This window comes from Teleopsis dalmanni, chromosome 1 (genome assembly GCF_002237135.1).
Source record: "Teleopsis dalmanni isolate 2A chromosome 1, ASM223713v2, whole genome shotgun sequence".
NCBI classification, from domain to species: domain Eukaryota; kingdom Metazoa; phylum Arthropoda; class Insecta; order Diptera; family Diopsidae; genus Teleopsis; species Teleopsis dalmanni.
In genome coordinates, this window is record NC_051846.1 from 61,587,207 (window position 1) to 61,613,295 (window position 26,089).

Sequence of the window (26,089 nt, forward strand, 5' to 3'; positions counted from 1 at the left end):
TAAAAAACAAAGTATTAAATTAACTAAAAACAGTATATATTTTTAATTAAATTTTTTAAAATAGTTTTGTTGATAATATATAATTCAAAATAAATATTGCTTTTGGAATTTCTATACTTTAAAACAGTTTTATTTTTAAATAGTTTTTAAAATAGTTTAACATTATTTTTTATTTCCAAATATTTTTTTTTAACAATGAAAATACATTTTAAATAAAAACGTATTTGTTTGATAATAAAAAATTATTTTATAGTAATAATTTTTTTTATCAATATTAACAAAATATAACTTTTCAAAAACAACAAATTTATTATATAATCAATTTTTTTTATATTAAAATATTTTTTAAAATAATAAAATTAATAAAAAAAAAATTTTTTTTAGTTTATTTATTATAATAATTTCAATTAAAAAAATATATACATAACATTTACATTAATATATAACTTAATTGAACTATTTAATTTATTTAATCTTGCTAATAATAAATTTTTTTATTTCATTGAAAATTTTAAATCGTACAGTAAACAAATGAATTAAATTAGTAACAAGTACTAATAAGTATTAATAATAATGGCGCACTGACTTGCTATTTACCACTTACTGCCTTTGCTTGTCTACTCTGCCTACATAATTTTATGGCAATTACAAAAACAATAAAATAACCGAATTGAAATGAGCACACTTCCTCATAACTCGCGAGTTATTTTCTGTTGAGTGTTTATGCGGATATTTGCTTACTTTTTTTCGTTGTTTTTATTTTTGTGTTGGACTATATTTTTTTCAAATTTAGCACTACAAAAGAGTCAAGTAAGTTAAAGTAGAAAAAAATATGGCACAGGCATAAGATATTTGTTGTTGGTTGTTGTTGTTGTTTTTGAGTAGTATGTGGAGTTTAGTTTGCTTTGATTTGTTTGGGAAATTAAAATATGTAAAATGAAAATAAAATAATAATATATGCCACATATGTGTATATGCCTAATGCTTAAGAGCAAAATATAATATAAAAATTGTTTTTGTATGGTATTACACTCAGCAGCCAGCCATATGTTGTTATGTTGCTTGCTCATACTGAAGTTGTTCATTTTTATTTTTTTAATTGTTTGTTCCCCCCTCTTTTGTTATTTGTACTGTGCTCTGCTGCTATGCATATGATTATGGTAGCAAAAATTTGGGTTAAGTGCGGTCGTTCAACTTTTAGCACAATTTTGTAAGACATGCGGGCGCATTGAGTGCTTTATTTTGTGTTTTGTAATAAAATATTTGTTGTTTTTGTGATTTTGTGTAATTTGTGATACTCATACGGCAACATTACTTGACATATCTCTTAGAAATAATTTATATTTTGATCGCATACTTTTTTTTTTGTTTTTGATTATTTTTATAATTTATTTTTAATAATTATTTATTATATATATTATTGAATAATAATTGAACTTTATGAATATTACAAAAAAAAATTTGTGATTGAAATTAAAATTAAATAATTTCAATTATTAGCTAAAATAACTATTTTGTACTATTGTTCGTATAATTTTTTTTCTTTGATTATTAAATTTCTTATTCATATTTTTTAGAGTCGCAAATTTCTTTTACTAATTTAACGAATTTATTTCATTTTATTAATTTATGACCTATTTTAATACGATAAGTTTACTTGAAAAAAAAAGAAAAACTATCAAAAAAAAATCTCATTTCAAACATTAATAGGAATATTTTATATTAGGTTTGTTTCTTTTTTTCCATTGATAATAAAATAGCAACTACAAAAACTAGCAACTTTTTTTCTTATTACTTATACGTGTGTGTGTATGTGTGTGTGTGTATGAGCTTGCTGCATGCAGCATATAAGCGCACGAATGGCATAGCAGACACGTTCGTTAGCAGTCGGCATAGCCCAATCGTTTAAGAAAAAGCGTTCATGGCTGGTCAATGAACTCGTCGTGCAGGCAAGCACATTGCCTGCACACTAACTTTTGGCTTGCTCGTTAGTATATGTCTTACTGTCTGACTATTTATATTGTTGTGTGTGTATGTTTGTATGCTTGATACCCTACACTTATATTCAATTACAACACCTTACTGCTACTTAACTCCCTTACAATGAGTATACCTTTCTATAGAGTGGTGTATAGCTGCATGTGTGTTCATTTATATTAAATGAACAATAATAACTAAATATTTTTTAAGTGCATTTAAGTGTTTTGTGTTGTTGTTAAGATTTTTATATTCTAATAATTATTATTTTTGAGCGTGATTTGCCTTTACTTTATTTTTATTTTATTTAATTTAAATAATTTTGTAATCTTATCTAAATGAACCAAAAAATAAAAGCTCAAAAAAAATATTTATTTTAAATATTTTTAAAAAGTTTATTTTTGTTGTAGCTGCTGCTAACAGTAGCAGTTTGCTACTTTTTAACTTAGGCAAACGATAAAAATTTGACAACTCATGTGTGGCAGACGGACTATGCAAGCAAGCATTGTTGTTGTTGCTAATTTTGCTGTGTTGCTGTAGCATTTTTGACTTCATTTCATTTGTACCAGAAACGAATTGAGAAATTTAAAATGAAATTTGCATGTTGGGCAATAAGTTTCATTTGTTGTTGTTGTCACTATTGTGGGGTTAGATTTGTAAGTTTTGTGTTTCTCTTCTTTTTGATTTAATGGTATATTTTGTTTAAAGCTTTGCAAGGGTATTTATTTTATATGATTAATTCTACCTAATTGTTGTGTTTCTCTAAACTTCCTTGCAACTATGCAAAGGTCTATAGTATGTTGTTATTCTTTTTCAATTAACAAACTTTCTTAACGTAGTTGATGTGTCAAAATAGTGGTACATTACAGCATTGAGTATTATTATTCACTTATGTAACCAAAAAAAATTAATTTCAGACATACTTTACCCTCAATGATAATGGTATATACTTATAATAAATAATAATTAATTGTTTTTCACTTACCATCACGGCTCATGCCGACGGCTATGCATTTTTTCAGCCGACAATATTGGCAGCGATTGCGATTAATGCGCAAAATACTGCATTGTTGATTTTTTGTACATGGACGATATTGTATCTTCTGCTGAATGGATCGACGAAAAAAGCCCTGAAAGGAAAGGGAAAAAACATTAGTCATTTTAATATATTAAAAAATGTATTTAATTAATATTATCTTATTCATTTCACTATAAAATGTACACTATACGCTATAAAATATATTAATTAAATATTTATTTGTTTAATATTGAAAATTCATTATAATAATTACTTATTTTTAAAAATTGTTTTAATAAAATATTATACATATATGTATATAAAATTGTGATTAAAAACGGTAAGGATGGTGTGTAAAAATAAGTTTATTATTTTGACTGTTTATACTGCGTAAACAGATACTACTAACATAATTTTATAAGTAATAATATACTATATAATTGTATAATATATAATAAAATAATATATAATGATATAGACATAATAACATAATATATATATAATAATGTTGTTCAAAAGGAAGAAAGGGCTTAGACTAGAAAGTTTTTTGATGTAGTACCCGCTGGTGTAAAACGCAGTAGAGGACGACCGAATCTTGGGTGAAAAGAACAAGTGTGCAACTATATGAAGATATTTGGTACTACCAAATGACGAAAACAAGCAACCGATAGCGGGCTATATATATATAGCGTATATACTAATATAAGTATATATTGAAATAGTTAATATAGTATAATAGATACTATTTAATATGAAAATGAAAATAATAACATAAAAAATAAACATGAAAAATTTGAAATGAGGAATTAAGATATATAATGTTATAATGTATTAAAATATAATAATATAAAATATTATTGCATTATAATATAATATTTTATATACTATACTATAACGTAATATTATTTTATATTATAATATAATCGCATTATATAAAACCATTGTGATATAAACTATTGTGATATATTATAATATTTTGTAACATTATAAATTATTATACTATAATATTACAATATATTAAATTTAAATATATTTAATTCTAATAAAAGCAATTACATTATAATATTATGTAATATTATAATATTATTTTATATAAATTCTATAATTTGTACTTGTATAAAACGTACATCATTTCCCGCTCCCGCCGCTGCTTCTTCCTTATCTTCACTAACAGCGTTGGCATTATTTTTTATATTATTTTTATGTGCGTTTGTTGTTGCTGATATGTTATCATTGTTGCTGTCACCATCATTACTACAACTATTGTTGCTGTTATTGTTGTTGTTGCTAGCAGAAGTTTCCAAATTTTCATCAAATTTCTGACACAAATAATTTAAGGTTGTCTGCTCTAAGAAAGAGTGCGTCTGCTGTTGATGATGATGCAATTCACAGAGTTCATCATCACAACCTGAGTCCATATCCTGCAGTTGACAATCATTGCATTGGCAATATTCTCGTTGCTTGCGTTCATTGTCACATTGCTCCTGCAGTTTTAGTTGCTGTGGTGTACACGTACAACCATTCAACGATTGCGTACTGGAATTGCTAAGCAGTGATGAATTACTGTCCGAACTATCACGTCGATGTTGCTGCAGTTGTTGTTGTTGCTGCTGTTGCAACAACATTGTGATTTCTTTGTGTGTTTGTTCGGATAAGGTTACTTCACGTTTTATAACAATATTTCTATATTGTTGTTCCTCTTCCTGCCGCAGCTCATGGCTAGCATTGGTGGTGTCCATTGCTTCGGTATCACAATTTTGACTGTTTTCATTGACGGTGGCGTTAGCGATGTTGGTGGCATTGTTACTATTGCCGACGGCATTTGTCAAATTTGCCGCCATCGCTTGTTGTTGCTGCTGCTGTTGTTGGTTTTGATTTTGATCCTGGTGTTGTTGTTGTTCACGCTGTTTCCACTCACGAGCATAGCGAATTTTCTTCCACGGACACTGATAGTGTTCGTAATTTTCTTTACTTTGTTGTTGTTGTTGTTGTTGTTCGGTGGCGGGTGTATAATTATTGCTGCTATTAACTACAGTACTTACTAATTTTTTGGGCGGAATTTCATGATCGCTTTCAACATCATGATCATCATCAATGCCTGATTCATTATCATTGCATGTTGCTGCATGTTTCAGTTGCTGCTTTATGCAATTCTCATGTTGCTCGACGTATGATTCCAATTTAATTGTGGCAACATTTTTATTATTAATACTATTTGTTGTTGTTGTCTTTGTATTATTTGTATTATTTGTGGCAATTGTTGTGTTTCTTTCAATTGCGCCAACAATTGCTGATGTTGGTAGAGCAACCAACAACGATGTGTTTTTTGTTTGTTGTTGTTCATTTGTTGTTGGCGTTAATGTGCTTTTCAGTCTTTTGCGTTGTGTCACAACTTTTGTATTTTCTAAACTTTGCAACAACTGTTGCTGCTGCTGGTGTTGTTGTTGTGGCAGTTCTTGTGTAAAGTAAACAATTTGTCTTTGCTGCTGCTGTTGTTGTTGTTGTTGTTGCTGCTGTTTAATTATTGGACTAGTGGCCGACCTCTTTGTTATTGGCGCCGATTCCAATAATTTAACCAAAGCAGAATGTTTTTGCTTCAATTGTTGACTTTTCATGGCAGGCAAACGATTTGTTGCTGTTGTTTGTGTAGTTGTCCTAACACCGTTCATTGCTGTTGCTACTGCTGTTGCATGTGTTTGGTTGTGGGCAGGTGTTGTTAGCAAGACAATCGTTGTCATATGTGGCTGTTGATGCTGTTGCTGTAACATTTGCGGCGGGTTAAAATGTTGCTGCTGCTGTGTTGCTTGCAGTTGTTGGTGTTGTTGGTGTTGCGTTTGCTGCTGTTCATTGGCAGCAATTGCTGCAGCAGTTAATTCTTGCATTGCACAAACCATTTTTTAAATGCTAATATTTTACTAAGATTTTTGGTTATGACACTTAATTTTTTTTATTTTTATGTTAATTATTCTCTAACATTTACTAATAAGGAACATTTTGAATTGAAATCATGCTTTTGTTGTTGCGATATTTGCTATTCGCTACTTATTGGCTAAAAAAATTCCACTCCTTCCATTTAAAAATTTGCGCCAATTTTTTTTCTTTAATAATAAATTTTATTTTGCTAACTATTTTCATATAACACAGCGCAAGTTATGCTTAAAATTATTTGGTAAAATTATCCACGCCGTTTCATAAACGTTTTCATATAAACCTTCAGGGGCGACGATTTTATATTTTAATTTATTTTTGTAGAAACACTAGACGTTGTGGCTGTTGTTAGTGTAGCGAGCACAACAATTTGTTTTATTATTTTTTTTTTCTACGTAATATTTGCACTTAACTGGACAGTTTTCAATTTTCCGTTTATTTGTTAAAACATTTAAGATAAATTTAGCTAACTTATTTGTATTTTAAATTTATATTTTAACTATTTTGATTTTTCTAATAATTCACATAAAATAACGCGCTCAGTATTTTCACACTAAACCGTTGCGTTTGACAAGCAATTTGCGAATGATTGCTCAGCACAACAACGAATTGTTTATTCAACTGCTGCGTGGTTGTTGTCGTTGTCGTTGCCTCGTTGCCTCGTTGCTTCGCTGGCTCGTTGGATCGTTGCTATTGCGCTCGTACACAAGCAGCAAGCAGTTGAGTGAGTGCGATGTACATTGAGTGTGTTAACGTTCACGTTCACGTTTTTTCGTATTGGGGAGCACAGGCGAGCTCAATGGACTAAAATTTGGAGTGACATTTTGAGTGTGATTTTCATTTATATTGTATGAAATGTGTATTGTGAAATGAGTGAATTTTCAATTTGTATAAATTTTTTTCTAATTTTCTTTTTTTTTCTCATTTTTCTATGCATATTTTGAGCTGCCAACCTCGCGCTACATTAAAATTGTAGGGTAACAGAGGACATTCACACCAAAAAAAAGAGCTTATACACACTCAGTTCTATTATCAGCAGCAACAACAACAACTACTACTACTCACAGTTCTAACAACAAATGCAGCAAATAAAAAGAATATTAATTTTAATTTAAATAAAAAAAAAATATATATATATACATATGGATATATGCAATGCCCATTAGATACGAGTAATAGTATTTTTGTACTATTTTTTATTTCGTGATTTTTTTTTTCGCTTTTTATACTTAATACACTTTTCTTAGAATTTTCATGTGTCAAACACCTACGCGTTATGTTGTAAAAATTTGTCTTCCATTTGTTCCACACGCTCTACGCTTACACCTGATAGATATGAGCACTACGACAATTTATTATGGTAGATTAATGAAAATATTGTTAAAATATTTAATTGCATTTCATAGCACATATGTAGATCAAAGGAATTGCCAACTATTTTAATTAATATATAGACAAAAGTATTGTTCACACTGCCAAATTAAATTAATTTAATGTGTTCCAATGAAAGGAACTGGTGTTATTATTGTTGGTAATTAAATTAACAAAATATGTTCTATGTTTTGTTAGCGTATTGTTGTATTTGAAAGTCTAAAATTTCCTCAACTTAGTACTGAAAGGTTCTACCTTTACGAGATAAAAGCATTTGTGACAAATTTTGTATGCAAATTTCTTGATTGTATTTTCATATAAGCACTTTAATATTTCTTTTTTTTTAAATAAAAGGCATACAAAAACAAATATTTGTATTAGCACAACAACTAATTTTAAACTGCGATAATAAGTGTACCAACAATTCTCCATTAAAACAATTAAAACGGGTTTATGCCGTTATAGTGTAATGTATCAGTGTAAGGATCCACTTATACTGAATTTAAACGAGAGATTTGTTTGTAATTTAAGCTGTCAATTGCTGTTGCTTTCAATGCTAAATGAAAATTTTTGACAGCTAAAATTACAAACAAAACTCTCATGTAAATCCAGTATTAGGCGAATTGGTTTATTGTGGTACCGCGTAAAAACTCAGGGGTTCAAAAACTACCTTGAAACTTTGGCAAAGCATAAGATACTCGTTATAGTGAGATACTGGACACGATCAAGATCTAAAAGTTCTTTAAAAAAAGGAAGTCCCTTGTATTGTCCTCTCAGCAACAGTGTTAACACAATAGTACAAAAGTCTGCAGATAATCTTATTATGCATTAGCATAATAGTACAAAAGTCTGCAGATAATCTGAATGTATCTGCTAGCAATCTCTTGAAATTATTGCATGAAATGAGGATTTAACAAAAATTTATTATATAAAAACATAATAAGGAAGCTGTACATAAAGCGAACATCGTTATGTTCAGAGCTTAATTTAAAAAAGAATCATGTTTCTTTTATTTTTTTAAATTATTTATATAAAATTAAATTGTGCATAAATCTAAATATAAAAAGTTCTTTAATTCTATTTTATATAATTTTTTTTTTTGATTTTAAAATATTTTGTTGTAATAATAAAAAATTCCTTTGTACTGAGCAAAACCTACTAATTATTAGGAGCATAAAGTCTCTTGAATTCAACAATAAAAATAAGAAATTTCACAATTACTTTTTATTTTTAAATTAAACTAAAAAAGAATTTTCTTATAATTTTATTGCATTTAAATATTTTAATTTATCTTCATTTATTTTGTTATAATAATAAAATTTTCACTTGTACTGAGCGAAACCTACTAATTTTGGGAGTATAAAGTCTCATTTTAAGAATTAACAATAAAAAACCTAATTTGAAAAATTGATAATTGCGCGCAAATAGCAACAACAAAATTTATTACAATTAAAATAAAATAAAAACCATTTAATATAAAAATAAATACAAATCAGAAAATCAAATTCATCCATCCAACGCCGTATGCCATATGCCATATACAGCAAACAAAATAAAATTACACAAACACTGTACCACCACTCAAAAAACCAAACCTAACACAAACATGCATTTGTACTCAAACACTAATGACGTGCAGCAAGGCAAACTAAGCAACAACAAAGCTAAGAGCAAAAAGACAAAAGCACAAATTTATAACAGCATACATACATGTACATACCTACATTGTTAAAAATGTATATATATTTATATGTGGAGCAGTGAGTGCCTACAACTGATAGGCAGCAGCTAGCTACCAAGTAAACAGCGGGACAAAATGTGTGTCTCGTACGAACTTAAAATATAAGCGAATGAATGTACGTACGTACGTACGTTAGTACGTTAGTACGTAACAGCGACAGCAGCGATGTCAGTTCAACGAACTTATCATTGTCGTGACCCAGTTTTCGGTCAGCAACCTCGAAATATGGAGCTCTGCGCGCCACTCGCTATTTAATATGTTGTTTCGTTTGATTCGGTGATTCGTTTATTTGTTCGTTCGTTCGTTTGTTCGTTGTTGGTTCGTTCGTACGCTGCTGCTGCTGTTACGTATGAGTATTTTTATTTTTTTCGTTTTCGGTTTTTTTAGGTTAACTATACACTCGTACAACATTTTCTGCTGATGACTCTTGCAATTTTATTAACAGAATTTTTGAGTTTTGAGTTTGAGTAATTGTATTTGAGTATATGTTCTTGCGAATATGAGAGAGAGTGCATTTTGAAGGTAAATGTATTTCGAACTCAACGTGCAAAATATTCAAAGCAAACTGTAATGCAAAATTCACAAAAACAAAAAAATTTCAATAGAAAAAAATAGATTTTAAATAGAAATAAAAAAATTTTTAGCAAATGCAAGCAGAGTTCAAAAGCTGGCGGTCGGTCAACGACATAGAAAACTCGGTTATTGTAGTACGAAAAATTCATGGGTTGCATAGCAAAAATGTTTTTTATTTGTATATATTTTAGCTGCACTGAGTTTTAGTGATTGTATAGTAAAAATTGTACCCAGTTAGAATTGCAAAATGCAATTTTTTTTTTTCGTTCATATATACATATATACATTGTTGCAAGTAATTATTTATGTAGGTAGTTGATATGTCTGAAAATATTTTTAACCTTTCAAATACTCTAGTTTAAAAAAATGTTTGCAAATAATTTATTACAATTTTATTTTTCGTATCTTATATAGACTGATAATTAACCAGTACTTTTATTAGTTTTATTAGTTTTGAAATTGTACAGATTATTTTGATTAATAGAGTGAATTTAAATGCAGTTTAAGTTACTATAAAAGCTAATAATATTTTGTAGTTTTTCTATATGTTTATATTGTCAAAAATGTTTTTAAAAATTTCTATAAATTTTTATAACATTAGAAAAAAAATTTTTTTTTAAAAAACTTTTACATATTTATAGTAAATATTTTAATATATATTGAAAAATATGTTTATAATTTTATAAATTAAAAGAAATTTTTTTTTTAAATTTTCTAATTTTTAAAAATTTATTACTAAATAAATCAAATTGACTTCACATTTTCAAATTATTGAAATAAGTCAAATTTTTATTTTTTAGAAATATCATGCTCAAGTGACTGCACTCTTTAATACTCATACTCATACTCAGTGTGTTCCATTTGCAAAACTTTTAACAAAAGTTGCTGCTACGCTGCTAATATTACTGCTACTACTAACATAACCCATCAACTTTAACAGCACCACTGTTATAAGTAGCAGCATCAGAGTCCACATTTTCATATCAGGCTTAAATGTGAATGAACTCAGCAGCAGCAGCGACCGACTTTACGGCTATTACAACCCGACCAAACGACAGAGCAAGCAGGCATACAGTAAAACAACCAACCAACCACCTACTGCTAATACCCAAAGAAACAAGTTTCAAAAGAAAGTGAGAGGATTTTTTCACACATAATTTTTTTTTTGCTTTTTGCTGTGCAGCTTTTTACCTTACAAAACGTCAAGTTTGCTGCAGCCTCTGCTGCTGCTACATTTGTCTTATAAATTTTAGAGAAGAAAAAAAAAAGCATAGAAAGGTTTTTTTGTTTGTTTTTTTTTTGTGTTTGTTGTGTAGCTTTATCATTTGGCCGTCATAATGTTTTCTTAAGTTGTTTAGCACTCAATGATTGTATGCATGTATGATCCATGCTCCACACTTTTAACCATTAACAGCGAGCTGAGCTGAGCTGATTTTGTTCAGCATCCATAACCGAAATTAGGAAGTGCTTTTCTCCTACCAACCGTAAGATTGATTGAGAAAAGTTTTACAATTTTTTTTATTAGTGTTGATTTTATGTTTTGTTTTTTTTTGTTTTTGCTATATTTATTTTTTGTTTTGATATGAGTTGCTTACCTTACAGCGAACAGTAAAATTTTTATTCGTACCATAAACAAAAAAAAACAAGCACCCAGAACGTTTCATAAAGTGATAATTAACAAAAAAAAAATTATTATTTTTATTTGTTTATTATTTATTATCATTAAAGAACACAAATTACTTTTTCCACTCAATAATAATTCACTTAAAATTAAATAATTTGTTTGTCAAAAATTGAAACCTCTTAAGAGACACTTAACATAAAATTTTTGAGGTTAAGTTCTGCATGCTAAGTGTTGTAAAATATACGAAAATATTTAAGAAATACATACCATATAATTTTAAAATAAAGTAAAATATAATAAAATGAAATTAATTTTTTTTTAATCGAAATATTTTTAAAATTGTTTTTATTTATGAGTTTATATTTCGAATTTATAATTAATTTTGTCTCTATTTAATATTTTATACTGTAATTTCAATTAAAATATTAATTGCGTGCACATGAAATTCAAATAAATGTTAAGCAAAGGCATTTTTTTTATTATATCATATTATTTTTCGCATTGCAAACAACTTTCTTTCTAGCAATTAATATATTTGCACAATATAATATAACAACAATAAGCTTTCTCTACTTTCTTTATTATGCTTCGTCGCAAAATAAGATATATATTTTTTTTCGTGAACATAAAAATAATTTCTTATTTTATTTAATATAATGAACTTGTTATTTTTTATTTTATTTTATTTTATTTTATTTTTAATTTATTTATTACAAGTCATCGATTGCTTGCTTTAATTTCCTGCATCAATTCTATTAACACTAATTTTTATACAAAAAAAATCACATTTTATTAGCTAATATAAAAATAATTATATTAACTAAATAAGCAAAAAAACAAAAAAAAAAATAAAAACAATTTAACACTTTAATATTATTAAGAAGAAAAACGAAAGTGTTATATTATAAAATTATTAATAAAAAAAATTTATTTTCTTTACATTAAGAAATCTATTGCATGAACATTTAATTAAAGACTTTTATATTGACGTCTTCTTTATATACGGCACACTATTGTTGTTGTTGTTTTATTTTGTTGTATCAAACAACAATACATGTTGTAATAATAATTTCTATAGTGGCGCTTAGTAGTACATTGACATGAGTTTATTACGTTTAAATAACCAACCCATTTATTTAACCGTACTTCTCTACCTCTTCTTATTGCTTGCTTGGCCACTTGGTCAATAAACTTTTTATTTATACGTTTTTTGTTATACCTTTCTTCACAATCGACATTGCATTACTGTAGTGTTGTTGGTAGTGTTGTTGTTGTTGCTTTTATGCTTGTAATTCTTTTAAGTGAGCTTAAATTCTTGAGTCTCATTTGATGCGTAATCAATTAGCACGTGGCTGTTGTTGTTGTTGTTGTGCGCTATAGTGTCATTGTGTTGTGCTTGTGTCCACATTATCGTTGTTTGCTTTTCTTTTTGTTTGTGTATTAACAAGTAAGCAAACAAATAATTAAGAAGGTGTACAACAAACTCTTAAGATTTGTTGTGATATCAACAACAACAACAACTACAAACACTAAAGAAATGTGAATAATAAAGCTTAAGTAAACAAGCATTAAAATTGTTTTGTTCTGTTGATTGCTTTTGTTATTTATTTGTTTATGTGTTATTATGTATGTATGTGGGTTACATGGTGGCGCTTTTTCTTCCTACTTATTTTTATGTGTTAATATTTGTGAATCAATGCTTTTATTTGTTACAAATTAAATGATTAATAAATATTGTTTGCAGTTTCATTTAAATATTTTGAATACTTTTTACATGTTTATACATATATGTAAGGAATTTATTAATTAACTTTATATATTGTTTATGACATATATTGGAATGTAATTAAAATTGTAATTATATAAAAAATTATAAGAAAATATATAAAACAAAATAAAAAATAATATAAAAAACTACAACATAATAAATAATAAATAAAAAATTTTTAAAAAATTAAAATAGGTTTTATACATAATGTTTTAAAAGTATTTAAAATTTTATTTTATTTTATTTTAATTTTAAAATGTATTTCGTCTAAGTAGTTTTCTAAGATGTTACGATTTTTTTTAAAAACATTTTATTCAAAATAATTTATAAAATAGATACATTGAATGTAATTACTTTTTTAAATATAGATTTTTGAATTAAGATATTAATAAATGTTATATAATAATATAATAATATAAATATAATAATAATAATTAATAATAAATAATAAATAATAATAAATATAAATAATAATAATAAATACTTTCTTAATGTAAATTTTTTTTGTCAAAGGTGCCGTGACTTATAACGAAAAGAAACTAATTGGCTGACCACATACAAAGACAAACTTCGATAAAATAACTAAAATCTTTGTTGCTATATTTTAATTTTTATTTGATCTATTCTAATAATTATATTTAATTATATTTATATTATAATTATTATATATTATAATTATTATATATTATAATTATATATATTAAATTAACTATAATTATTAATTATATTTATTGTATTTAAAAAAATATTAACATTTATAATTTAAATCCAAGTTTATACATTATAATCACTGTAATAAAAATTTTAAAACAAAGAAATAAAACAAATTATACGAAAAAAAAATATAAAATAAAATATTAAAACAAAATTTTAGAAAATAAAAATATGTCATATACAAAAATTATAAAATATTTGAAAATTCTATAAAAATTATTACCAACTATATTTAAACATATATATTTACATTTTCAATTAATTTTCAAAGCTATAATGTATAACTGACTGCTAAATTTGTTTTAACAGCAATTGGTACACTGCTTTTATTAACTGAGTTACCAAACATAACTCAGTACAAAAACAAAAAATTAGGTCAAAGTTCAATAAACTTTACTGTGGTACAACGATTGTATGTTGAACACAAACACTACAAGTATGGAGTATAGAGGGTGCAAAATACCACCACCAAACAGTATTTATTTTGCGCACATAAGTCCTTGCATGGACAAAGTAGCAGCAGCAGCAGCAACAGCAGTACAACGAGCAGCAATACCAACAACAATATCAACAGCAGCAGTAGCAGCAGCAGCAAAAGCAAAAGTATTTTTAGTGAAATAGCAACACATAGAGCAGCAATGATATGAAGTATAAATAAACGAACAACCCAGAAGCTACCACCCTCCACCCTCCCTGCTAACAAGCAAAGCAAAGACGAGTAGGTGTAAAGAAGTACTAAAACTATAAGCTACGAGGTCACCAGCACGTAGGCAGTTCCTAAAAGCACTCTCACAAGAAGCAGCTACACGATTTACGTACCACCTCACAACCCCACCCAACTCCTCCTCTTAATAACAACATTTACATGTTTGTAGTCGCGTACGCATATCCTATTTACTGTGGTGGTTTCATGTTAGCTGAAACGTAGGCAATGTAATTATTAAGTACATAAGTATATTTACACATCTGCAAAAATCTGTTAGAAGAAAAGCATTTTGAGTGTGTGTGTATGCGTGTGTGTGTGTGTGTGTATTGCTTAAATCAATGTGAATTGTGCATACTGCAACCTAGTCGTAGCTCATTGACGTCATTTGCAGCGGCCTTTATGCTAGACAAAGTTCAATCACCTATTGGGGCAACAATTTGCTCTCTGTTGCACTTGTGCACATGGAGCAATGTGTGAGTGTAGCAATGGTACGTACACCTTTTCACCATATCATACCATATCCTCCTCATCATCATCATACACTTTCGCAGTTTACGCTTATTATTATTGTTGTTGTTGGTATTGCTGCACTTATAAGCAGGGTAACAAACGCAGTCAACTATTATTTAATAGTTGAAGCAGAATTTTAAGCTAAAAGGCAGCATTATATTTACTGTTAAGTGTGCTGTGCAACAGAAGGAATAATATTTACTTGGAAAAGTAAGCAGAGTGTGTTTGAGTAGAGGTACTCAAGGTTTTTTTTTTCAAGTTATTAATTGTGTAAGGGCATTTACATGAAAAAAAGTAATTATTATATGTTGATTTTAATTTTTATAATTATTAATAGAGAGCAAATCAAAATATATTGAATAATGTTTATTAGTTTATTATAAGATTATAAAAAATTTATATTTTATATTTTTATTATTAGTTTTTATTTATAAATTCGGCAGGACACGAGATGGATTCCTAAGACTTGCAGTCTCAAAAAATTATTTACAAATAATTAAATACAAGATATATTCCCAAGACCACTGATGATAGGTATTTGGCAATACTCGAAACAACTGTATGGTCAGCCAAAAATTCAATTAATTGAAATAATATAAAATGAATTTTTGTTGTTGTAGTTCAGTACTGTTCAAAAAAACCTTTTTCTAATTATTTTATATTAAATATTGCTTATATGATTATGTTAATTGCAGCAAATTGAGAGTTTATAATATTTATTTAATAGACAGAAATGGATTTTTTTAAGAAAATAAGAAAAGGAAATTCTCAAATCCACAATTTTTTTAATTTTTAACCAAGTAAATGTTCTGCTGTTTATAATAATTAAAAACAAATTCAAACATTTAAATGCTAGGAGTAAATTTGGTATTCTATGGGCAAAATAACTACCCTAGTTAATATATTTTCAAAAAAAATATTAGAAAAGAAGATTCGAACAATTGTATATAATTCCGCTTTAATTGAAATTATATACTACTGCAATAATTATAAATTAAAAACACATTGAAAAAATATTGCACAAAAATTATTGTTGCAAAAAAAAATATAGCAAAATTCTGGGGAGCATAAAGAAATGCAAGCATACTCTATATATAAAAAAAAACAACTATGCAAACCATTCAATTGAGTTGTGTCAGTTCAATGTTCAATAAATATAATCTGAATGGGCAATATTGGAGCAGAAAGAAAAAAAGTCCCCAAGAATAAAATACACAATTTGTGTGTTACCAAAAGCAAGAACAACACAACACAACGATAACGACTGAACACACTTTACACACACATATACATATACACATAATATTTTTTGTTCTTGTGGTGCACAACACACAACACAACAGAATATTACACAATTTACGATACGATTGAGGACATTGCACTACAATAACCTCCATAGCCAAAGCAAAAGCACAAGCTGCGCTGCGCTGCTGCAGTTTTTGCTGCAGTACTACAGCACTTCTTGCTGCTCGCTGTACTGCTGTACTGCTGTTCTGTTGTCGTTTTGGTATATTAAATAAGCCAACAAATGTGCGAGAATTTTCTAAACATCGCTATACACAGCAAAGCAGCAAAGTGACGTTTCAACTGACTGACAGTGTTGTTGAGCACTGTTGACGACTATTAGTGTGCGGTTAGGTGTGCATACATATGCAATTGTCTATTGAGCAATTTTAATTAGAAGTGTCGTGTGTGTGTGTGTGTGTGTGTGTGTTTATACAGTATGCAAGTACAAACCACATCACTAATGTATGTAATAATGGCAACCCCGCAAAGGAGTTTGCATAGTAGTTGGTAATAAACGTGCAAAGGAAAGCTTTTATGAGACAATATTTTCCTGCTTTTTTTTTTTTTTTGTAATTATAAACGCTAAAAAAATATTAAACACAGTTTGACGTAATTTATTTAAAATATTTCAATATAAACAAATATATTTGCTTTTTATAAATATTTATTTACTGTTAAAATAACACCCAGTCAGTTATTTATGGTAAACAACCTTAAATGAGGTCACAGCAAACAGGGTAAAATACATACGTATGTATCGAAAATACATACGTGTGTATAGAAAATACATAAGCAGAAAATATTTAAAAGAGTATTAAATCATGCGTTGAAGCAATAAACAAATAAATTGACAAAAATCATTTGTACCATGAAATTTTTTTTTATTTTTATTTTAACAAATTAATTTAAAATAAAATTAAAACAACAGCAGCAATAGCAGCAGGTGTGTTGTGTTCAATTGAATAGCACTATATTCTATCTGAACATAACGTAGAACATAACATAAAACAACAACAAAAAAACACAATATTGGTTTGTTTGTTTTATTTCTAAACTACGTGTCACTAGCGTATATTGTGCTAATTTTACTTTTCAGCCAGGGGTTGTCATTTGCTTTGACCTACTTTGCGTGCATTGCACTATACACAATGAGGAAAGAACAAGCATGCTTGCAGTGCGCGCCTCCTATGTTCATATTAACCACAAAGCAGCGCTGCACTGCTTTACGAGTTTACGGCACCTGCTCAAAGACAGGCATCGCACACACACACACTCATACATATATAGACAGTGCGAGTGCGGCTGTTTAGGGTATTGTGTGTGGTGTATAGTGTGTGGTGAGTGCCTTGGTTACTGGGTGTACAGCAGAAATAGTTGCAGGATTTGTTGGTTAACAACGAAGCTGGCAGTAGCTGGCAGAAGCTGGCAGTTCTCGTTTGCTACAAATTTGAGGGTTAAAATGCAATAAAAGCAAATGAGTAGAAAAATGCGGGTAAAAGTGTTTTATGCTTAAGCTTTTTCGTTTTGTTAGTTTTTGCAGCAAAATAATATATAAAAAAAAACAAAAAAAAATGTTTGCAGTTTCTGCACTGTAACCTTAAACATTCAACTGCAGTAGCTACGACAGCACTGTTAGTATTAAATGCTGCTGCATTTTATAGTGCAATGAACTTAGCTCAGAAGAGTTGAAGGATAATGACACTTTTTTGGTTTAACTTAAGTAAATTTTTTCACATTTTTTTTTTTTGAATGAAAATTGTTTGTAGAGTTTAGAGTTTCCTTTATGTAAAAACTTTTTTTTTGTTTTGTTTGTTTTACACAAACAATTAAATCTTAATGCTTGAAAAAGAACGGAAAGGAAAGGTAAGACACTTTTGCATTGACAAACTTTGCTTAATTAAAAAGCAGGAAAACCTTAAAAGCTTTTAAATTTGAGCTTTTAAATTTTTAATCGCTTTGTAAAATTGTCCTAATTGGTTTTCATAATAAATTTGTTTAATTATGAAAGTAAAATGTGACTTAGTTTAGCGAGTTAGCAGATTTTACTAGCTCTTATGGTTTTTTATTAGTTTTAATGGTTTAAAAAAAGTCAGATTATTAAGTAATATTTATACTGGAAAGTGATATTTAGTTTAAAAATATTTGTAACGTTATAATATATGAAATTTATAAATTATTTCATAACAAAAAATTTTATTTAAAATAAACTTTAAAAACAAATTATAAATAAATATACATATTATAGCCATTCTAGCACGTTCCTATTACTTTGTAATATAATAATTGTATTATTAAGTAAATTTATATGAAAAAGTAATATTTAGTTTCCAAATATGTTTTATATTATAATGTATGAAATTTATGCATAATTTATATGAATAATTTTTTTTTTAGTTTTATTTTATATAAACTATTTTTATTTTTAAAATATTTTGTTTTATATAAAATATTTGATAGGCTCGTGTAAGTCTGGCACTTGCAGTTCAAACAAATTATAAACGGACTATAAACTCATTAAAAAATTCGAATATCCTAAGACTACTGATGATGAGTACTTGGCAATACTCGAAACAGGGTTGTGTGGTCAGCCAAATTTCAATAAATTAAAATAAATTTTTGTTCTTGTGTAACTTTAAAATAGTTTCTTTTCGTCATAAAGACATGCTACTATTGGGAAGAAAAAATTAACATTAAATATTTTTATTAGAAAATTAAAACATAAATATAAAAAAATTAAAAAATTTTATATAAAATTTTCTTATATTATACAAAATATTTTTATTTTATATAAAATGTTTTTTTTTCAATAATTAATAGTAATAAATTATTAATAAATTAACTGAAAATTGTTAGAAAACATTTCTGTTTCAACAATTCAAATATTTTCTATATATATTCTAGTAATTCTAGCAATTTCCAATTGTTTGGAAAAGTATCTAATATATATTATACAAATATTTTGGTATAAAATAGAGTTATATTTATGCTTTTCTATAATTTAACTCCTACTATATACATTATATGAGTCATATAAAATATATCTCATACAAATATCTTAAAATATCCACGATATTTTCAACACTAAATATTTTTTTGTTGTAATTTTTTAATGAATGTGCAAACACTTACTTAACAATTACATAATCAGCCAAAAAGATTTAAAATAATTTATTTTTTGTTATTAAATTTAATTTTGTGTTGTTTTGAATTGCACAGCTGCAGTTAATTTGGGCTGGCAATTGTCAAAAATCTGTGTACAAGCGATATTTATGTCGAAATTTATGCGTCAACAGTTTGTGAACAGTGAAGAATTTAATAACAAAAGCCGTAAACAACATTTTTAATGATAACTGCTTTAGACCAAAGTATGACTCACAAAAAACTATAGCCAAACAACTTTATTTCCCCGACTTGAAGTTACATTTTGTACACCAACAACAAAGTTTTATGCTGTAGCATAAATTGTTGCCGGACTTGTGGTACCGCCCGCCCGCTGTAGATACGCACAATTTGTCATTAACTGAAACGCCTATTGCTGCACCTTTTGTACAATTTTAGTATTGTTCAAATAATTGATTTTGACATAAAAATTAATGTCAATAATTTTTAATTTACAAAAAACAATAACAAAAAACTCAACAATTGCCTTCAAATTGCATGCAAATTTGCTTTGATTTAATGCACAACAGTCTCTGTTGCATTGCATGCTGTGTACTAATTTATGCTTATGCTAAAATTAATGTTTATTTTTTTTGTTTATAATAAAATATATTTAATGATATGTACTGTAAATTGCAAAAATAAAAGGCAAAAAAAAAATTATTTGAACACTAAAATGTATGCAGCCGCAGCAGCAGCAGTCGAGACAGCAGCGAAGCAGAGTTCACTGCACTCGACTTAAGCAATTTGACTTTGGCTACAAATTCGCATATATGCATTAGAACAAATATCTCTACTTTAAACTCTTACTCTCTCTCTCTCTCTCTCTGTCTCTCTGTGTGTCTCTCTCTATTGCTCTCTGTTAGTGCACTTCACTACACTGGCGATCCTGCCTCGACTAAGCTAGCCAAGTAAACTAACTATGCTATGCGAGCTAAGTGAGCTGTGCTAGTCGCAGCTGTGGTGCCTTTCTGTTTACTTTTGGCTTAAAAGTTAATTCTGTTAATTTTGTTAATTTTTTTCTCATATGAGCTTTGAGCGCTGTAAAGCGCTTTGGAGTTACCTAATTGCCGTCGTCCGTCATTCTTAATAATGCCAATGCACTCGCGGCTCTTTCAACGGCTCTTGTGTTTGTCTGTCTGTCATGCGATAAAAAATTTGATTGTTGGTTTGATGGCGGTGCCGTTGTTGCAACACGCAGAAGACCTTGCTTCAAATTTTTCATAGACTGCTGCAATTTGTGGCATATGTAAAAATTTGTGAATGTTGCATGAGAAACTGGTTTGTTGATTTTTTGTTAACTGATTTTAAAAAATTTTTTAACAAGTAATAAATGTTCAAATTTTTGTTTTGTGCACAAATTTAATTTTTCAAATAAAATTTATTTTTTTAATATTTTTTAATTTAAAATTTTGTCTAAAGCGTTTTTTTTTTGAATGGTGGTTTATATTATTATTTACCAATTAAAAAACAAAAAAAATAATAAATTGTAAAATTAAATATCTTTCATATATATAGGGTATATTTTTTCTATAATTCATTTCATACTTTTATCTATGAAGTATAGGTAACTTCAAACAACTTCATATATTTTCTTGTTATTTTGTTGTTCCGAATAATTATGTAAATCGTATGTATATACATAGAGAAGCGAAAGAGGTCTATTAAAAATCTTTACAAATGTACTTAACGTGACGGTTTTTGAGTTTTTGATAAAAGAAAGAGGTAGATACCCATTGCTAGCCTTGATAAGTACTAATGGTTTTAGAAACCAATTTTTCGAAAACCCATCAGAGAAGAGTTTTTAAAAATTGATATGGGAAACACACGTAGGCTTATGGTAAAATAGAAAAAAAATCGATAAATCCATTTAGATACCACATTGCTCCTATTTGTGGACAAAACGGGAGGTATATGAATTAGACGCATTGAGGTTCTGGAGAAGCCTAGACATAGACACAAAAGGTAATCTGATGTCTCTTTTTCGATATATATATATATTACAGAAGATTTGGCAAGGTAGACTGAGAATGTTTCCTTACCGACCTATTTTTTTTTATAAAATGTATATAAAGCTCTTATGTGGCTTATTAAATTTTAACACTTAAGTTATTATTGATATATTTAATTTAAAAATTACAAAAATAGTTTCGAAACCTCTCTAAAAATAATTTTTAAATTTTGCTAAAATTAAAATCATTTTGAAATTGTTAAATAAAGATAAATAAAATTATTTTTTTTAACTTTCAAGTTTCATATATATCATTAATTTATTTCAGTAATTGTATTTCATTGCACAAACTGACAAGTTTGACGTCGAAATGTCAGTAGTCAGCATGAGCTGTCAACAGCTTAAAAAATATACGCGAGTAATTAAGAAGAAGAAAAATGCTAGAACACTTGAACTTAATGCTATTATTATTGATTTTGTTTTATAATGACCATTTCGTTATATATGATTAATGCCCGAACTCAACCACATTTGCTCACTAAATTATTCTCTGATTGATATCTTTCTGTACTACTTTGAGGCTAACGACTTACAGCTAGACAATTTAATACAGTGTGGGCAAAAAGTAATTGGTTAGTCATTCTATACTTGCATATAAATTTGGATATATGTATATATATATGAATATATGTATATATAAATATTAATAGTATGTACATAACTAATGAATTATATTTATTGATTTTTTTTGGTAGTCGATAATAATAATAGTAGCCAAATATTAAGAAATATGCTATATTTTTTTGTAGTTAAATCTGAATTTTTTTTATTATTTTTATTTTTTTTTTAAATAAATTAGTTTTTTAAATAAATTATGTTTTTTTAATATTTTATTTTTTTTTTTAAATAAATTTTTTTTTCAAATAAATCCAATTTTTTTAGAGCATAATTATTTTGTTCAACACATGCCTGTTTCGTTTCGACATTTCCAATTCATTATAATTATTATATATATCTACTTGCACACATAATAATTGGAGTTCCCACTTTGTTATCTGTGCGAATTTATCTTGACAAAAAAATAGTTCAGTGAACCCGGCTCTGCCATTATGGAGAGATAATATCTGAACTTTAGATATTTTTTTCGTGCGTAAAAATTCATTAAATATTTATAATATTTTTATCACTATTCTCATTATTTCTCTGCTTTTTCGATTTGTTGGTTTCATTTTATTTACTTCACATCTATTGTAATTATAATCATATGAGTGAGTTTTATTTTCATATATGACAACAATACAATGCATCACACAACACAACCTATATTATACTTTATTTATATGCTTGATAATTATATTTTATTGGAACGGCACAACATAAAAGTTGGTGATTAAGGCTTATATTTATCACCATTAATATTGTATTTGTATCTTTAGTTTATTTTAACAGCTGGCAGAAAACTATTTAAAAAATATCAGCAAACCGTATTAAGGTCAACCAACATATGGCAGATAAAGTCATAAATAGCACTTTTAAAATAAAAGCAAATATGCTTTATCAATGAGAAAGGATATAGCAAATAAAATGTTGCTATTATTGGAAAATGATTATAATATAGTATTAATGTTTTAAATATTAGAAATGTTTATAAAGAAGTTTTCTACAGGAATTTTCAAGCCTAATGATAAGCTGTTCTTTTAATCGGAAATGTTGCCAGCACAAGCACTTGTACCATAAAAATCGCGATAGTATGTATAAAACAAAATTCCCTATTTGCAAGAACAATGATGTTGTCTTGTGTATTATGTTGCTTAAAGCTTGTGATTAATGTTTGTCTTTTTCTACCTAAGTACAAGCACTTGTTCCATAAAAATGGCGAAAGTGTGTACAAAACAAAACAATCAATTTGCAACAACAATGATGCTGTTTTGTGTACTATGTTCCTTTTATTTTATGCACAGTAGTGCATAAGTTATAGAGCATAGTTGTAAGTTAATTACTGAAAATTGAAGTCATTTAATACAACTATTAATTTCAAAAATAACTATTTATTCTTAAAGTAATGGGGATATTTTAATGGTTTGATTTAATAATTTTGGAAATAATTTTGTAACATAACATATTTCCACAATTGCAATGTAATTACTTTTGGTAGAAGAATACTCTACGCCACTGCTGTGTAGTATTGATTACTTTTGTAGTTAAATTACCACTTCATTATTAATTATAAATCATATAAATAATATGATATTATATGCTAGAGTCTCGTGTATATTATTCTTCTACAATAATTTGTTAAAATGAACTAAAGTTTTTTTCTTCAAGGAAGCATTGGGTCGTAAAAGTTATTTTAAATTTAAATAAATTTTATTGCTTGAAGATAGAAAATTCTGTATATATAATTTAACAAAAATAAATACATATATTTAATATGTAATTTAAAAATTATAAATTTTTTTCCAATGCATGAAAATGCCCTCATGCAAAATCATAAAACCAGCATATGGTATGTCCCCTTTCAAATTTAATGTTGCTACCAAGTAGTGCAACCATGTGCATATGTCACAATTAATGCAAAATTTGCATGCTTAAGCAATAACCCAAATTTTGTGTGCCCAACGGCATAGAAAAATAAATGTTTTTTTTTGTTTATTAATTTTTTATAGTATTTCTAATATGGATTATATGACTTGAAGGCTTTTATTTAATACCTGAAATAAATTATTTCAATAAGCTTAATAAAAAATTAGGTACAAATGTTTTAACAAATTAAATTAAGTTAAAGTGGCGAACAACATCTCAATAATGGTAAAACATATGAACACTTGGAACATTGGGGAGCTCTATAGTTCTAAAGTAATTTTTTTATTTAGAATATGAAGTATTTAAATGGTTTTTTTTTCGAGAATTCTAATAAAAAAACACAAAATTTTAATAGAGTGTAAGAGAGAAGCATGCTATATGGTATACACTAGTGTTATATCCACTTTTTTAAACTGAAACTTGTCAATATCATTATACAATATTATTAGATGATATACATTTAAATGTATATCATATGTAGGCTTATCATATAAATGATAAGCCATAAGCCATATCATAAAGAACTCATTTTTATTATTAATATTAATATATAATTTTATCATAAGGCTTAAAATATATAATCTATTGTGAATTCTTATTTGAACCTACCTCAAAGCATAAACGCTTTAACCGCAACACCCAAAAAACAAAACGCTACATAACTAAAATCGGAAAGCATAGCTCAGTTTCTGAACTGTTTTACGTTTTAGCTGTTGTTGTTGTTGTTGTTATTGTTGTTGTTGGTATTACACACAGTAAACCAAGTGCATTTAAAGCTTGTGCGCTTAAATTGCACACCCGCCACTTGCTTTGCTATCGCATAACTAAGTTTTATAGTACGTGCGGGTTCTTATCGCAAGAACAGAAGGAGGTAGCAAAAAAAAAAAAATCAAAAAAACAAAATAAAAAAAAAAAATATTAACTTAGCTTGTAGGTCGTGCGGTCGATGTACACTCTACGTACGATTTTAAACCACATTAATACAAGTAAAATAAATATAGTAAAATAACAAAAAAAAAAAATAATATTAAGAAAAAAAAGAATATATAACAAAACTATGAAAAATAGGCGTACATCCCTGTAGGTACGAAAGAAATGCAAAATATGCCGCACAGTTGAGAGTGCAATGAACTAAAGTGGCAGCAGCAGCAGCAGCAACAGCAACAGAAACAGCGGCAATTTTAAGTGCTACTGCAAGTTGTTTACTAATACTATAAAATAGAACAACGATGACGCTATCGTTGACGCTTACTTTAAAACCAACAACAACAACAACAGCAGCAACAACAATCATAACAACAAAACAACATACACTCAGTTGTGTTGTACCAGACTAATAGACTAAATTAGAGCCAAGTAGCAAACCTAGCGAGTTAACGTCTGACTGACTAGTAGTCAAGCACGCAAGCAACCAAGCGTATGCCATGCAACCGAGTGGTCTCCAGGTCTCTATATGTGTTGTATGTGGAGTATAGCACGTCGCATGAATATTATTAAAAATAAGAAACCAAATTAAGACAAAAAGGAATAAAATAAAAACAAACTCAAAAAAAAAAAAGACAAAAAACAATGGTCGTAAAATTTGCTGCTGGCATTCCTGTCGTTAGTATGGTTTTTGTTTTTGTTTTTGCTTTATGCAAATGCGTTTGTATTATTGTTGCTGTGCCTAAGCAATGCACTTTGCAAATTATTTATATCAATTGAAAAGCTTCGCATAAGCATAGCAAAAACCAAGCAGTTACAAGGCAAGGCAAGGCACGGTAAGGCAAGACAGTGTTGCAGTGCACAAGTCCAGATTAGGCGTAAGATTTACAGCTAATCTAGTCGTTTATGGGCTTAGTAGTCTTAGAGTAATGCGCGTATAAATTGTATTTGGAATTTTGTTTTTTTTTTGCATTTTATATATTTTTTGTTTTTAGTTTTTTGTTTGTGCGTGCATTTGCACATATGCGTGCTATTTGCATGCTAGTCCGCATTCAAATGCACGCTGTCGTTACTCAAACGTTTTGAACTGATGACGAATGTTCGTTCTGTGCAAAAAGTACTTACAAATATATATAAATATAAACTTATATATAAATATATATAAATACATTCTCTTATTTAGTATTGTAAAGTTATGCATAATATTTATGGATGTGTGAAATATTGTAACATATATAACATATATAATATATAT

The 26,089-nt window shown here is 27.7% G+C and overlaps 1 protein-coding gene across 1 annotated transcript; it reads right to left on the reverse strand.

Annotated features, from left to right (window-relative positions):
* Positions 1-2,954: 2,954 nt before the first annotated feature.
* On the reverse strand, positions 2,955-5,956 carry LOC119682394 (ecdysone-induced protein 75B-like). The gene is made up of 2 exons (XM_038095828.1): positions 4,123-5,956; positions 2,955-3,107 (listed from the first exon to the last, which is right to left on the reverse strand). The coding sequence occupies exons 1-2, from the start codon at positions 5,887-5,889 to the stop codon at positions 2,955-2,957; spliced, it is 1,920 nt and encodes a 639-aa protein (XP_037951756.1). The 5' UTR covers positions 5,890-5,956.
* Positions 5,957-26,089: the final 20,133 nt, after the last annotated feature.